The sequence below is a fragment of the Mytilus galloprovincialis genome, chromosome 2, assembly GCF_965363235.1.
Source record: "Mytilus galloprovincialis chromosome 2, xbMytGall1.hap1.1, whole genome shotgun sequence".
In the NCBI taxonomy this organism is placed as follows: domain Eukaryota; kingdom Metazoa; phylum Mollusca; class Bivalvia; order Mytilida; family Mytilidae; genus Mytilus; species Mytilus galloprovincialis.
Window position 1 is genome coordinate 89,534,094 of NC_134839.1, and position 14,159 is coordinate 89,548,252.

The following is a 14,159-nucleotide window of genomic DNA, read 5'->3' on the forward strand; positions in this document are numbered from 1 at the left end:
TCTGCAGAGAGAGAAATAATTTGACATGGAAACTTATAAATCTGTCATTCATTTGGCTGTTGGCTAGTGGTCATCTCAGGACTATGATCAGATTAAAAGGTTAACTAAGGACAAAACTGCTAGATCCAGTTTCCCAATGAATGGTAATAAAGTTCAGTGGTATATGAAATACTAAAACTCATTTGCCATTCAATTTTAGTAATAATGATTGTTTATTAATTTCAACCTTTGAACTTTTTGGATTGTTTATGAGGTAATACATATAAAAACGTTAATGAGAATTACTTGGTACTACCATTGCACATTGCAGTTGTGTCAGGTTAAGAATATTTTAATAACCTAGAGTGATAGAAAGGATGCCTGATTGTCCACCATCAGTGAATGTGTTATGACTAAGGGTCTGCAAGGTCAAAGTCACATACTTCATTTTTACAGGCATAACATAATCCATATCAGAAAACCCTGAAGGATAAAGAGGTAAAAATATAAGTAGTACCACTGGGTCATGGCTCATATTTTTAATGCATTAACATATTTTGTCCTAATATGCATTGCTTTCATATATGCATTTTTTGCCAGATTTTATCAAATTCATATGAATGATTAAGATCAGCAATGTCTTGGACAAGAATGGAAAGTCAGTGCTGGTGAACTATTTCAAGCCTAAAGTGTTGCAGGTTTTATAAAATTTATATTGAAGGTTTATATCAGCAATGTCTGGGATCAGTTAAAAAATTAAAACTGAACAATTTTTTGGGGGTTTTGTCCCTTAGACATGTGAATTCTCTAGAAAAATGAATTGTGAGTGATTTAAAGTGTACATTTCCATTTTCACTGAACTAATACACATTTTTATTTAGAGGCCAGCTGAAGCCCACCTGGGGGAAAAGATTTCCTTGCTGCGTTAAAGACCTATTGGTGGCCTTTGGCTGTTATCTGCCCTTTGTCTCTGACATATTCCCCAATTCCATTCTCAATTTTATTTCTCAAAGACTTCAAAAAGTTTCAAAGAAAAAAAAGTTATTGCCCTTGGAAAGATAAAATTTGTTTAATGTAGGGGACATTGGAACTCTGTTCTTTTTATGCACATTGGAATGTTCATATCCATCCTAGTTTTTCAAATTTTGGAAAAAATATCATAAAAGGACAAGTTAACCCTTTTAATTGAAAAAAGACTGCTAAAATTGAATAATCCAGAAAACCTGTTTTGATTAAAAAAACTGTATTTCAAGTTGTAAAAACTTTATATTCTGATTTCTCATTGTTGAGGATGGTGACATGATATAGAAATTGTCACAACTTCTCCTCTGCAGGTGAAACAAGCATTTAATATGTTTGTTGGTCTTTTGGTTCAGCAAAATGTGTCTGCACTGAGAAGTTTTCATTGAAGTAGTAACCTTCTTTGAACCATTTAATTTAGTAGTAATCGGTTAACAGCAGGAATACACACAAAATCATCTTTAATATAATAAACCAGATAATTTTCTCAAGAATTATTCCATTTCCTGTTTATAACATTTGTGAGGAATGGAAAATTGATAAATAATTTGAGCATGTGCTGTAGCTTATCTACCATTATCATTATGGTACCAGAGCTGTGTTGTTTTGTAGGAAGAGGAGCAAGATAAATTATGTCTGTGATCATATCAGTAACTGGATATTAATAAATCTATAATAACCAACAGACAGGTTAATTAAACAATTGATTGGTAGGTATATTGGTGAGGAGATAATGGATTATTTGGAATGGTTACAATTGAGTGTTTTTCCAGGTGAACTAATCCACTGATGCAGATCTTCTCACTGTCCGAGTCCTGATAAGTTGCATGCATGTTGCATGTTAAAATGGCAGACAGCTTTTGATTTATGTAAAAAAAAATAAAATAGGATTTTAGAGCACATCATTGTCAAATTCAGTTTCTTGATCAATTTTATTTAAAACTAACTTAATTTACATTTGTGAGTATAGTGATTTATATGGAGTCCATGAAAGTGTGAGACCTAACAGGTTACCACCATAGAATACATTAAGTGTCAAATTGTTCAATTTATGAACATTGATTGTGACACTCAGGTGTATAAAAAATTAAAGATGTTACAAATTTTCCTAATTTAAAATTAAATTGGACGTTCATGTTTAACAAAAGAATTTGTTAAATGGCACATAGATGATAACAGTTTTTACAATGATGCTAAATATTTTAAGGCGTACATAAATCTTAAGTCCATGAATCTGTTGGACCTGTACTTCCACAAACATGTGTACCAAATATGATATTTTTTTAATGATTTGAAGGCCTTTTTACTTGTTGGTCATTGATATTATTCAGATAAGAAAACATATAATGTAAAGAATATAATCATTTAATATCTTTTCTGAAGATTATTTTTCTGCAACATTAGGCAGCTAAGTGTAAAGCATATTGTAGTTTGTAGAAATTATTCAGTTTTTATTGTGATAAAAAAGTACTGTGTTTAGTATTTGAATACTGCTGAAGGTCACTTAAGTTCACAGTAATATTCAATGTTTACACAGAGTGCTAATAACTTGAATGTTAATGCATGAGAAAGTCTGAAAAAAATGTTTTACAATTACTGAAATATAGATAGCTAGTAAGATAACTTATTGCCTCACAATCTTTTTCAAACTCTCAGTTGACATTTGATGTGTTATATTTTTTTCCACATTATCTGAACAAGTACTTAATTTTTTTTTTGCCTTTCAACTCGGTTTATATTTGTAAATATGAAATAGGTATTGACATAAGTTTTCAAACTTTTTGAGAGAGACACTTTTTATAAGAAATAACAGTTGTATTTGAAATCATTAAAAACTAACTCACCTGAACCAAAGTTAGTAAGTTAATCTTGCTCACCTGAACCAAAGCTAGTAATCTAATCTAGCTCACCTGAACCAAAGTTAGTAAGCTAATATAGCTCACCTAAACCAAAAGTAGTAAACTAATCTAGCTCACTTGAACCACAGCTTAGTAAGATAATCTAGCTCACCTGAACCACAGCTTAGTAAGCTTATCTAGCTAGCTCTCCTGAACCAAAGCTTATTAAGCTAATCTAGCTCACCCGATCCAAAGCTAGTAAGCTAATCGAGCTCACTTGAACCAAAGCTTAGTAAGCTAATCTAGCTAACCTGAACCAAAGCTAGTAAACTGATCTAGCTCACCTGAACCAAAGCTAGTAAGCTAATCTAGCTCACCTGAACCAAAGTTAGTAAGCTCATATAGCTCACCTAAACCAAAAGTAGTAAGCTAATCTAGCTCACTTGAACCACAGCTTAGTAAACTAATCTAGCTCACCTGAACCCAAGCTTAGTAATCTTATCTAACTAGCTCCCCTGAACCAAAGCTTATTAAGCTAATCTAGCTCACCCAAACCAAAGCTAATAAGCTAATTGAGCTCACTTGAACCAAAGCTTAGAAAGCTAATATAGCTAACCTGAACCAAAGCTTGTAAGCTAATCTCATCTCTTGTAGTCTGTTTTCTGTCCTTGTTGTCAGTTGTTGCCATTAGATAAATAAGGAGATATGGTATGATTGCCAATGAGACAACTAACTATCCACCAAGTGATGTAAGCAACTGTAGGCAAATGTACAACCTTCAATAATGAGAAAAAAACATAATATATTGACAGCTATAAAAGGCACAACATGAAAAATAAGAAACAATTCAATTGAGAAATAGCAGCCTTATTACTAACAAAACAAATCTGAAAGGCATGAACCAACAACCACCTGTTAACTTTTACAAAAATATTCTCAAAACCTGCATGGCCAATTGAAACCAAGCATGGCTATTATCATCATAAAAAATGTGTTCAATGATCCCACTTGTCAACCAACATGGCAAAAAAAACATAAGATGTTTGTATCTTATGATCTGCTGTCAGATTATCCATTCACTCATCACCCAAACAGCAGTAGATATGGAAAAATTATAAACAGCAATAAGGATAAGCAAGATAGTCTGCAAATATATCAGTGTGGCCTACTTGGTAATATTTTTTTGAAAAATATTGATTTTAGTTGAAATGATTTTTTTAAGTGGGAACTCACTTTTGTCCAATGAGTATATGTATATAGAAGAGAGAAACAGAAAAAAATTAAATAATCAGCTCAGGCACAGAATCAACTAACTATAGTCTGAGAGAGTGGTCATTTTTGAAAATTCACATGTCAGACCCTCATTGGAAGTCAGGATCCTAGTAGTTGGGTAATTTTAGTTACAATTTGTTGCCATCTTGTTTCAAATGGTCAGGAGAAAAAGACATAAAACTCTGGAAATATGTAGAACTGAGATAGCATTAGGCTCACCATGAACTTAAATTGCTTAAGATGTAAATAATGTTGGAACTGTCTGTTGGTAATGAGAAACTGGAAAGACCGACATCTAAATTTGACTACAGTTGACACAAAATCTTTCTTGCTATTGATCTAGATACAAATTAACTTGGTAGTGCAAAGATTTACTATGGTATGAAAGTGAAAATTGACTTTTACTAAGAAATATTAATTATCTTAATTGAGTTTTCTTATTTCATTTGTTTTTTCATGTTGCATCTAAATTTTCGTGACATTTCAGGAAGTTAAGTCAACATGTATAAAATATTATGCTATAGATTGTGCTGAGTATCCATTTCTGATTCACTCTCTAGGAAAGTCTAGCACAGGCAAATGTCAATGGAGTCATTTCTAAAGATAAAGCAGGCATTGTTATAGAGTAGGGTAAATTATAGAAATGTTCAGAAAGTTATATAGTACTGTAAATTCATAAATTTTTGCATACATTTATTATTGCAATGTTGGACCTTGGGCACAAATGTGAAATGGATAAATTCAATTTATTATTGCAATGTTGAACCTTGGGCACAAATGTGAAATAGATAAGTTCAATTTATTATTGCAATGTTGAACCTTGGGCACAAATTTGAAATGGATAAATTCAATTTATTATTGCAATGTTGAACCTTGGGCACAAATGTGAAATAGATAAATTCAATTTATTATTGCAATGTTGAACCTTGGGCACAAATGTGAAATAGATAAATTCAATTTCACAAAAATGCTGCATACAAATAAATGTGAATTTTTATTTCGGGGAAACCTTTGGTCATAAACAAAAAACCTATTCATTTCAATTTTAAGAACTTACAGTTAATGTATTGTTTTAACTATGAAGTTTCAAACAATGCACATTTTGTAAAGAACAGATGTCTCATTTGTTGCACATTAGACCTTTTCCCATCTTTAAATACAAACATAATCACTTTTATCACTATTTTACTAAATTTTCCGTTGATCTTACTGGCTGATAATTTCCTTTCTCAGCACAGTAGAGTGATATGAAAAATTTTGTCAAGAAACTTAGGGCGCACATGCCTGTTGTCAATGAAATTAACATCATCAACATAGGTGAAATAGTGATAAACAGATTATCATTGGTCATCTCACCTCGATTGCTTTTCTCACTTTCGCCGTACCGGATCAAACTAGAAAATCAATCTGGTTGACATGATCAACTATGATCTATGAATATGTCCATTCAGTAATTATACATGCTATGTGATTTTATTATTTGGTATAGAACACAGGATGTGCTCATAGTAATACATGTATATACATTCTTCACATAATTTACATGTAAGATGAGTAGGTGTAAACAAAATCTTTAACTTCATCTTGTTGTTTTTTTTAAATGATGAAGTTAAGAAAGAAGAAATTTAAATTCAAGAAAAAAGAATAATTAAATTTGTAAAAAGGAAACATTAACTTAGATAAACATTATAAGTTTGTCATAAAATAGAAATCAGCAAGTTTAAATAAATAACTGTATGCTTGCTCATTCTATTTTTGGTTTACTTATTCAACTTATCTATTAAGTGATTATTTCAATTTAATAAAGTATTAAAACTAATAGATAAATGGAATATGTAATCTCAATCTAATTAGAATTTGGTTCTCCAGGCTTGCTCCTCATTTTGGTGTTGGTTGTAAGATCTTCCATTTGCAATACATAAACAACTGAATGAAAATGAGGAGCTGGTGTGTAGAACTTAGATTTTAATTAGATTGAAGCAAACTAAATAGATTGAGCATGCATAAAATGTTTGCAGTGGCTAACTTAATCGTGAACCAATTTTACTTTCTATTTAATGATTTTAAATTCTAATTTTAAAGTTTGTATCTCAACTAATATGAGATATATATATATAGAACTGACCTACTTGTCATGCTTTTTTAACTTTGTTAATAGTTGATTATCAAAGGAAAATATCAGTTATTAATTTGGTAATGTTGGGCTGGTGGGCTGGTGGGTTGGCGGCTGCCAAGCAGTGTCTGTGCAATAACTTAAAAAAAGGTTTTAACGAAAGCTTTTCAAATCTGATATATTTTTATGTCCCACTTATGCCCCACCTAAGATAGTCTGTGTGTCCGTTCAGGTTAAAGTTTTTTGTCAAGGTAGTTTTTGATGAAGCTGAAGTCCAATCAACTTGAAACTTAGTACACTTGTTGCTTATGATATGATCTTTCTAATTTTAAAGCCAAATTAGACTTGTGACCCCAATTTCATGGTTCACTAAACATAGAAAATGAAAGTGGGAGTTTCAGGTTAAAGTTTTTGGTCAAGGTAGTTTTTGATGAAATTGAAGTCCAATCAACTTGAAACTTAGTACATATGTTCCCTATAGTATAATCTTTCTAATTTTAATGCCAAATTAGATTATTACCCAATTTTTACAGTCCATGGAACATAGAAAAGGATAGTGCAAGTGGGGCATCCGTGTACTTTGGACACATTCTTGTTCCTGTGACTAAATGAAGATGATTTATGATTTTAATGAATTTAGGTTGTATTGTTTTTGAGTTTATAGACCTTTAAGAGCGATACTAAGATTGATTTTGGCATGTCCATTGCTGAACCCTACAAAAATAATTCTGGTTTGGGGTCAAGATTGGCAAATATCATTCAAATGAAGGTTTGCTGGCAATTTAGCAGTCTGTTATCAAAAATTGAACAGTAAAAATGACTTTCAAAACTATGAAAATTAAATGTTGAAATGTTCAACAATTGTATAGCAATATGTCTTTGAATTGTGTGTGAACCACAACAATATAACTTCACCATAGAACTAAAAGTTAGGAGGAGCATTGATCGATATTTACAATAAATTGATCTTGTGCATAACAAGGTTTTATCTTTAAAAAGATATTTGTTCAAAATCATTGACTATTGTTCATTGTATCTCATTGTCAATCTGACTCTAAGAACCTTCTAAATAAGGCTGAATTATCACAACCAATACCTCTGTAACTGATAGCAGAGACTTTACTCAATTCTGTGAAGTATTAGGGTCAGACCTAACCGTTATCAGCTTGTACCATTCAATGTTTAAATGTTCAAAAAGTTATTATATGTAATTTAATGGTTGTAGCAGTGTGCTGGTAGATTATCAAAGGTCATATGTTGTAAATTAAGTTTACAACAAAATTATGACAATTTATATGCATAAGAAAAATAACAGAACACATTTAGCTTCACAGTTAAATTCTCCAAAGACAAAGAATTTCTGTTCTATAAGATTATCTCTGTGGAGAATGATACAATATTTCCATTATTTTATTAATGTTCATTTGATATTACTTGTTACTAGTGCAATTTAAATTCAATGGTAAATTTATCAGGGAAAATGTGGGAAGAATGAATATCTTTGTACTAGCAGAGACATATAATACTGTATTATTATGTCTCTGGTATAGGGATTGCAGCGTAACAAGTCTGTAAATACCTGTGGTCAGCTTTCCACTTCCTTTTCTTCATTGAATAATAAACTTTTATTTAAAGCAACATTTTTTATAATATTAAAAAATGATGAAAATTCTCATATTTGATTGATATTTTATTCACTTATTGAACATTTGGAAAAGAAATGAAAACCATCTTCAATTGCAAAAGATTTCTTTTTGAATTTGTATAGCTAAATTTTAAATGACCATGAACCATCAAAAGTGACCTAGCAATGTTAAGATGACAACCTTAACTGTTTCTATACAATGAAAGGCTTTACATGTCTTAAGATTACATCACTAAATAAACATGATTAAAACATATTTGAGGCTCAAAATGGGGGATTAATCTGAGATATTTAATTCAACAGTTATTAGCTGTTGAGCAGATTTAATTTGACATAAAAAAGAATTAAATTTATTTTTGGAAGATAATGAGTGAAAATGATTAGAACTGCAATTTATTGCTCTTTAGATAAAAAATAGATATAAAGAACCCCAAGTTAACCCTCTTGTCAGTGTTATCTTTGTACACTTGTTGCATCACAACAGCCATAAAGTCATTTAAGTGACCACAGATTTTAGTAGAAAATTGGATTTATTTAGAAAAATATGGTAAGATGACATTTTTTAATAATAGTAAATATAAATAAGGAACTTACAAAAATTATATCCACATTTTCTTATTGAAATGTATGTAGGAAATGACATTAAAGTTATATATCCTTAGGTGACACATTGGTCTTATGGTCAGTGTCAGAAAATATATACATGTTACTACAGAAATAGACACTTTTTAGTTGTTAGACATTTTAAGGTTGGAGCAGTAAACTAGTAATAATGTGAAATACTTGCATGTATTACTGAAACCTGAGACAGGTAGTAGTCTCAGACAGAAATAAATTTTGAGTGGTTGAAAAAATAGAAAAAAGATACACTAAACTATCTGGAACTGATTTTATCTTTTGGTCTCAACACATATTGATGGTATAAACTCTTTAAGGCAAATTTTTAAAAGAACAATATATAGTATAAGCCTTTGACATGAAATTTAGAAAAATGAGGTTTGTTAACCCCTTATTAATATTTACATAACTGACTTCTAGATAGTCATAAGGGACTGATATGACATGGAGGTTATCACACACTGATATCACACAGATAACCAACTTTTTTTCAATGTCAGACATGCCTATATTATTTTATCAGGTAGCAGTATAATGCAGTATAGGTTTTAGACCAGATATCTGGTATAACATTATTCCAGTAATAATAAAAAGTACTAAACTTTAATACAAATTCAAAAAAGGGAAACATGACAAAGTTGAATGTTGGACTTTATTTACTCCATAGGTGGCACTATCACTGGCATATTATCCATTACAAAATGTAATTATAATTCAAAATGACAGCCAGTGATAAATAGATTCTAATTAGCAGAAAAGTAATAGACAATTTTTTTTAAGAAACTATAACTGAGCCACCGTTGTATATCAAGGTTCTAGTTTTGAACAGATCTGAAATTCTGAGAATGAAGAAAATGATATTTAAACAGTGTCGTATTTAAAACTGCTTCATTTATTTGATATTGCATTTAAGTTGAAACAGTCAGGACGGATCCAGCCATTTTTAAAAGGGTGTTCCGAACTCAGGAGAAAGGGGGTTCCAACTATATGTCCCATTCAAATGCAATAATCCATTTAATGATTACAATAGATTAAAAATGTGCTTATTGCTACAAAATCAGTTGAACAATGTATCATATATTATTTATATGTAGATCTTCTAGGATATCATTGTACAGATCTGATTGAAATTTATCATGAATGGGCCCAATTTCAATCAGTTCTGTATAAGGGTTTTCTATGAGGAACTTCTTATATATAATATATATGAGTTCAGAGACTAGATTATCAGTAGAGGTATATACATGAAGCTTAGAATATAGTGGTCCATCGTTCAATATTTAACTTTTAGAGCTGATTAAAAATGCAAGATGACTGCTTTTGTGAGACAATTGTTTGAAGATGTTATACATGTAACCCTAGGAAATTTCTTTAAATAAGATGTTACACATATTAATTAAATTTATAGTTCTTGAGAAACTTACTTACTTAAAAAAATATGGATTGATAAATTCACCAAATCTGTTTAAGCTTTGTGTAGTTGATAACAGATTTCTGTGAAGTTTATACTCAAGCTAAATATAGTCTATATAAGATGATGATACAAATCTGAAGGTCAACAGAAGAAATAATAGTTGTAATACCTCTGTGTAAAACACATGACAACTTTAGGAAAGCATAAAAAGTCATATACACAGGTTTAAGGGGAATGAACTCTAAGACTGCCCTATTATTTTTGAAGTCTTATAAATTATTTTTCTATCTCATCCTGACTAACTTCAAAGCAGGTTACTTTTTATATTATATATATACATTTGTATATAATAGGGGCATCAACTTGAGAGTTTTCAGGCACACTATAGGGCAGAAATCTGGTGTTTGCTTAAGGGTCAAGTTCAGGTGGCAATTACATGTTGAAGCAGTTTGTTGACTACTGTTTTGTTGACAGGTCGAAACAATGTATGGTACATATATCATTATGCTTTGAGGTCAAGGTCATACACCAAACACTCTGGATGGTTAAGTTTGGTTATTGTCTGGTGTTTTTCGCTTTTTTCTAACCTGACTGCATTGTTCCTTTATGATCAGACTTTGGTGGTAGTGTAATATGTTCTTGTTAGTCATTTCTACAACCAGTCATATTATGTGCTTGAAAAACATATTTTAAGTCATCACTTTTACAAATATTGGCACATCTCTTGTTTTGGTTAATTTTGAAGAATTTTTATCATTTACAATACATTGACAGTCAGAATAAGTCAATGAAACTAATCTTAAGGTAGATGTATTGTGACTGCCCTAATGGTTAGTGATTTTGTCATGTTCTGGAGTATTATATATATGTTTGTGGTAAATTTACTAAAGAACAATGCAATTTTTTTTATGACACATGCAAGTGTAAAAAGATGATTATAAAAGTGTGGTAACACTTCTGAATAAACAAAGCTATGAAAAATGGGTATAAGGTTTGATGGTAATTACTGACAAGATTTTTAAAAATTGAAAACGTCATCAAAAATATAGTATTACTATTAATGTACTTATGGTTTAAAGAATTGTAAAATAATATCGTATATTATAATAAAGTAATTCAATATTTTTTTCTGACATATTATCCTGCTGGATAAAAGATGTCAAATTCCTCAGCCTTTAATAATAGTACACTCCCTAAACTTAAATGACCAAATCATGGCTCAATGATTGTATCCAACAAAAAGAAACATCGTCAAATTCATTGATGAATAAATAAAACTTTTACTTCAATTCAATTCATGCAGTATCTATCTAAATAAGTAAATAGCTAGTTATAGGCAATACCAGTAGATAGTTATTCACTTAAATATTGGTAGAATATCTCAAAGTTTTTCAAACCATTAAATACTGCCTTTTGGACCTAGATTTGATTTATTGGTCATTCTACGCTGGTCAGTAACAAAATCTTTGGACTTGCTCGAAGTTTATAAAGGTTTATTGAGACAATTAAAGATGTTTGTAGACCAACGACAACCAGGAGTTGTTTACTATGTTAGTAAGGTACGTGATTTGTGTAATAAGTATTTGTTTATATATTTTTGCATGTATTAAGGTAATGTTAGTTTTAATTACATATTAAGAATGTCATAATCTACTGTAAAATCTATATCAAACGAAACTTTTATTTTCTTGAAAATAGAGTATGTATTCAGATTTGCTCATTCAACTCATAATTATTAAGTAATTGCCAATGTTGTAGAATATTGATTTTCAAATCGAAATTAAAAAGATTTTTTAGGGAGTTTTGAAATTTTAGGCAGGCAAATAATTGCTTTCCTACTGAATATCAACAAGAGCATTTATAATTACTTTTTTTGTCGTCTGTTTGGGTGAGTCCAGAACTGGCTTATAGTATGTTGATTTCAGGTGGATCAGTGGGCAGGCTAATAGGGTAAAAATCACATTGGCAGATCCGGGCTTGATAGGGTAAAAATCACATTGGCAGATCCAGAACTTTTCATAAGGAGGGGGGACTGACTGACCTAAAAAAAGGGGGCTGACTGACTTAAAAAAAAGGGGGGCTCCAGTCTTGCTTCAGTGATTCCCTATATAATCAACAGAATTTTTCCCAAAATAGGGGAGAGCAGCCCCCAGGACCCCCTGGATCCGCCTATGAATCATTACTTTATTTTTGCAAGCAAATCCTACAGTTTTCATCAAAGTTAGTTATTTTTCAATATTTTTGAAAGGGGGTATAAGTTTTCAACTAATCCTAAAGTTTTCAAACAAAAACTTTAAATAACTCGAAACAGTACCCTTTCTGATATTATCTGTATTTGCAGTTTATGGGCTTTGATAAATCAGGAATTCTTTAGGTGTTGCAATCAGTTTAAAAAGACAAAATATTTATTGATTGTTCCACTTTATTCTTGAATTTCTGAAAGATTCAAGTTCCCTATGAATAATAATGAAACCACAGAAATTTGTTACCAAATCCACACTGAATTACGATAATACCCGAGTCTCAAACTCTCATTCATGATTCTAATGCTTAAATATTAATGTTAAGTAATAAATGATAGTTCTAGTTAAATTTTAAATTTTAATTACTAGATATTGGTAATAAATCATGATATTATCTAAAAAAAACTAACTAAATTTAAGCCGTAATGCAATTTTATTGTTAGCCTCCCTCCTTTTAACCACTTACGATTATTCATTAAGGTTTATCTTTTTCATGGGAAGATCATGAGTATTACAGAACAACCTTTGATGTTAGTGTAATTGGGTCATTCTAGACAAAATATCCATGACAGTAGATTTTATGGGGCAAATAAAGATGATAACTTATCTTAATTGGAAAACAGGGAAATACTTGTTTAGAATATTGGACATGGTTTAGTTCTTCTTTGTTCTGACAATTAAAATTTGGTAATTGCAACATATTTTGTGGTCAATAATGGTTTGTCATCAGACAAAATACACCATGGTTTTCATACAATAAAGTTTGGTCTCATTGAGCAATTACTGAATTCTAAAAAACAATGATATTTTCTCCCAATAGAAGGTTGGAATTTTGACTCATTACATATATTGATTTTGAACCTTTTTGTATTTTTTTGGACACAAATAAACATCTTAGTACTTTTAGTAAAAAAGAATGAATTTGAGATAAGATTGGAATTGGCATCCCAATCAATGTACAGTATATATGGCTATGTATAGTCTTATGTCTACAAACCTCTTAGAAGCTCTAAAGGGAAACAGTGAAACCATGGGTTCTCCTGGTATATATCTTTATATTCAATCACTCATTATTTGTCTTATTGGTAGTTTGTCAGTTGTTAATTATGTAGTAATTATTTGTCATGTTTGTCGAAAAGGAGAGATGTGTTTCTGATAAAGAGGTTTACTAACAGGAGATTGGGACTGTTGATGAAGATTTCTATTAAACACTTGTTATTATAGTAATTGTTGAAGGATGTAATGTTGGTTGGTAACATTGACCCCTAATTTGATATATAGCTTTTAATGTTGACCCCTAGTATGATGGCTGGTAAGTGACCCTCATTTATATATGGATAGTTGATGAAGACCTTTTTTGACCAGTTAATACAGTTTCTGCTGATGAAGAATTTCATTGACCAGCAGTTTATATAGATCCTTAAGTAGGCTTAGTAGAATTGATGTTTTACTTTAGTTTTAATAAGGGGAGCATTAGTTTTTATTGATTTGCACTTGACAGCGATTCAGAAATCAATGTCATTGGATTTATTATTCATGCTTAACCAAGTTTCTTATTCTAAAACTTTTTGATGGATCAGACTTTTATGTCTTGTAAATGGGCTATGGTCCAGCTTATACTGAATTTTATAGTTTTGTTTTAAGAAATCAGTTAATAAATATATTTGTTTAAGATGACTAAAGAAAAATTACAAAAATAAGACAAACTGTTTAATTGACGAACTTAATTAAAACTATCCTTCATTGCTGATGATATATGAATTTGCACTTACATGGCAAGGAAGCAATTAATTTGTTGTTTCTTCATGACTATCTGCACGGTTATTTAACCCTATATATTGTGTGGTCTTAATTAAAACAAAACATTGACTGTCTTAAAATAAGTACTTAGTAGATGTAATTTGGACCATAAATCTTATATTTCAAAATGGTGCATACTTGCAAAATTTCAGAAGTAAAGTTTTTGAAGTTCAAAGAGAAAATTGATTCCATTTTAGTGCTCTTCAGACTCAAAGTG

General features: G+C 30.6%; 1 protein-coding gene across 9 annotated transcripts in view; it reads left to right on the forward strand.

Annotated features, from left to right (window-relative positions):
• The window catches only part of LOC143064796 (RNA-binding motif, single-stranded-interacting protein 3-like), a 144,922-nt gene that overhangs the window by 46,989 nt on the left and 83,774 nt on the right, over nt 1-14,159 (forward strand). For 2 of the 9 annotated variants that reach the window (XM_076237907.1, XM_076237912.1), the window contains exon 1: nt 11,396-11,458. The exons of 6 other annotated variants lie outside the window; for them this stretch is intronic. In XM_076237907.1, the coding sequence (XP_076094022.1) occupies nt 11,411-11,458 (48 nt within the window). In that variant the 5' untranslated portion in view covers nt 11,396-11,410. Of the gene's footprint in view, nt 1-8,352; nt 8,415-11,395; nt 11,459-14,159 lie in introns of those variants that run through there. One more of the 9 variants, XM_076237911.1, reaches the window with a different exon arrangement.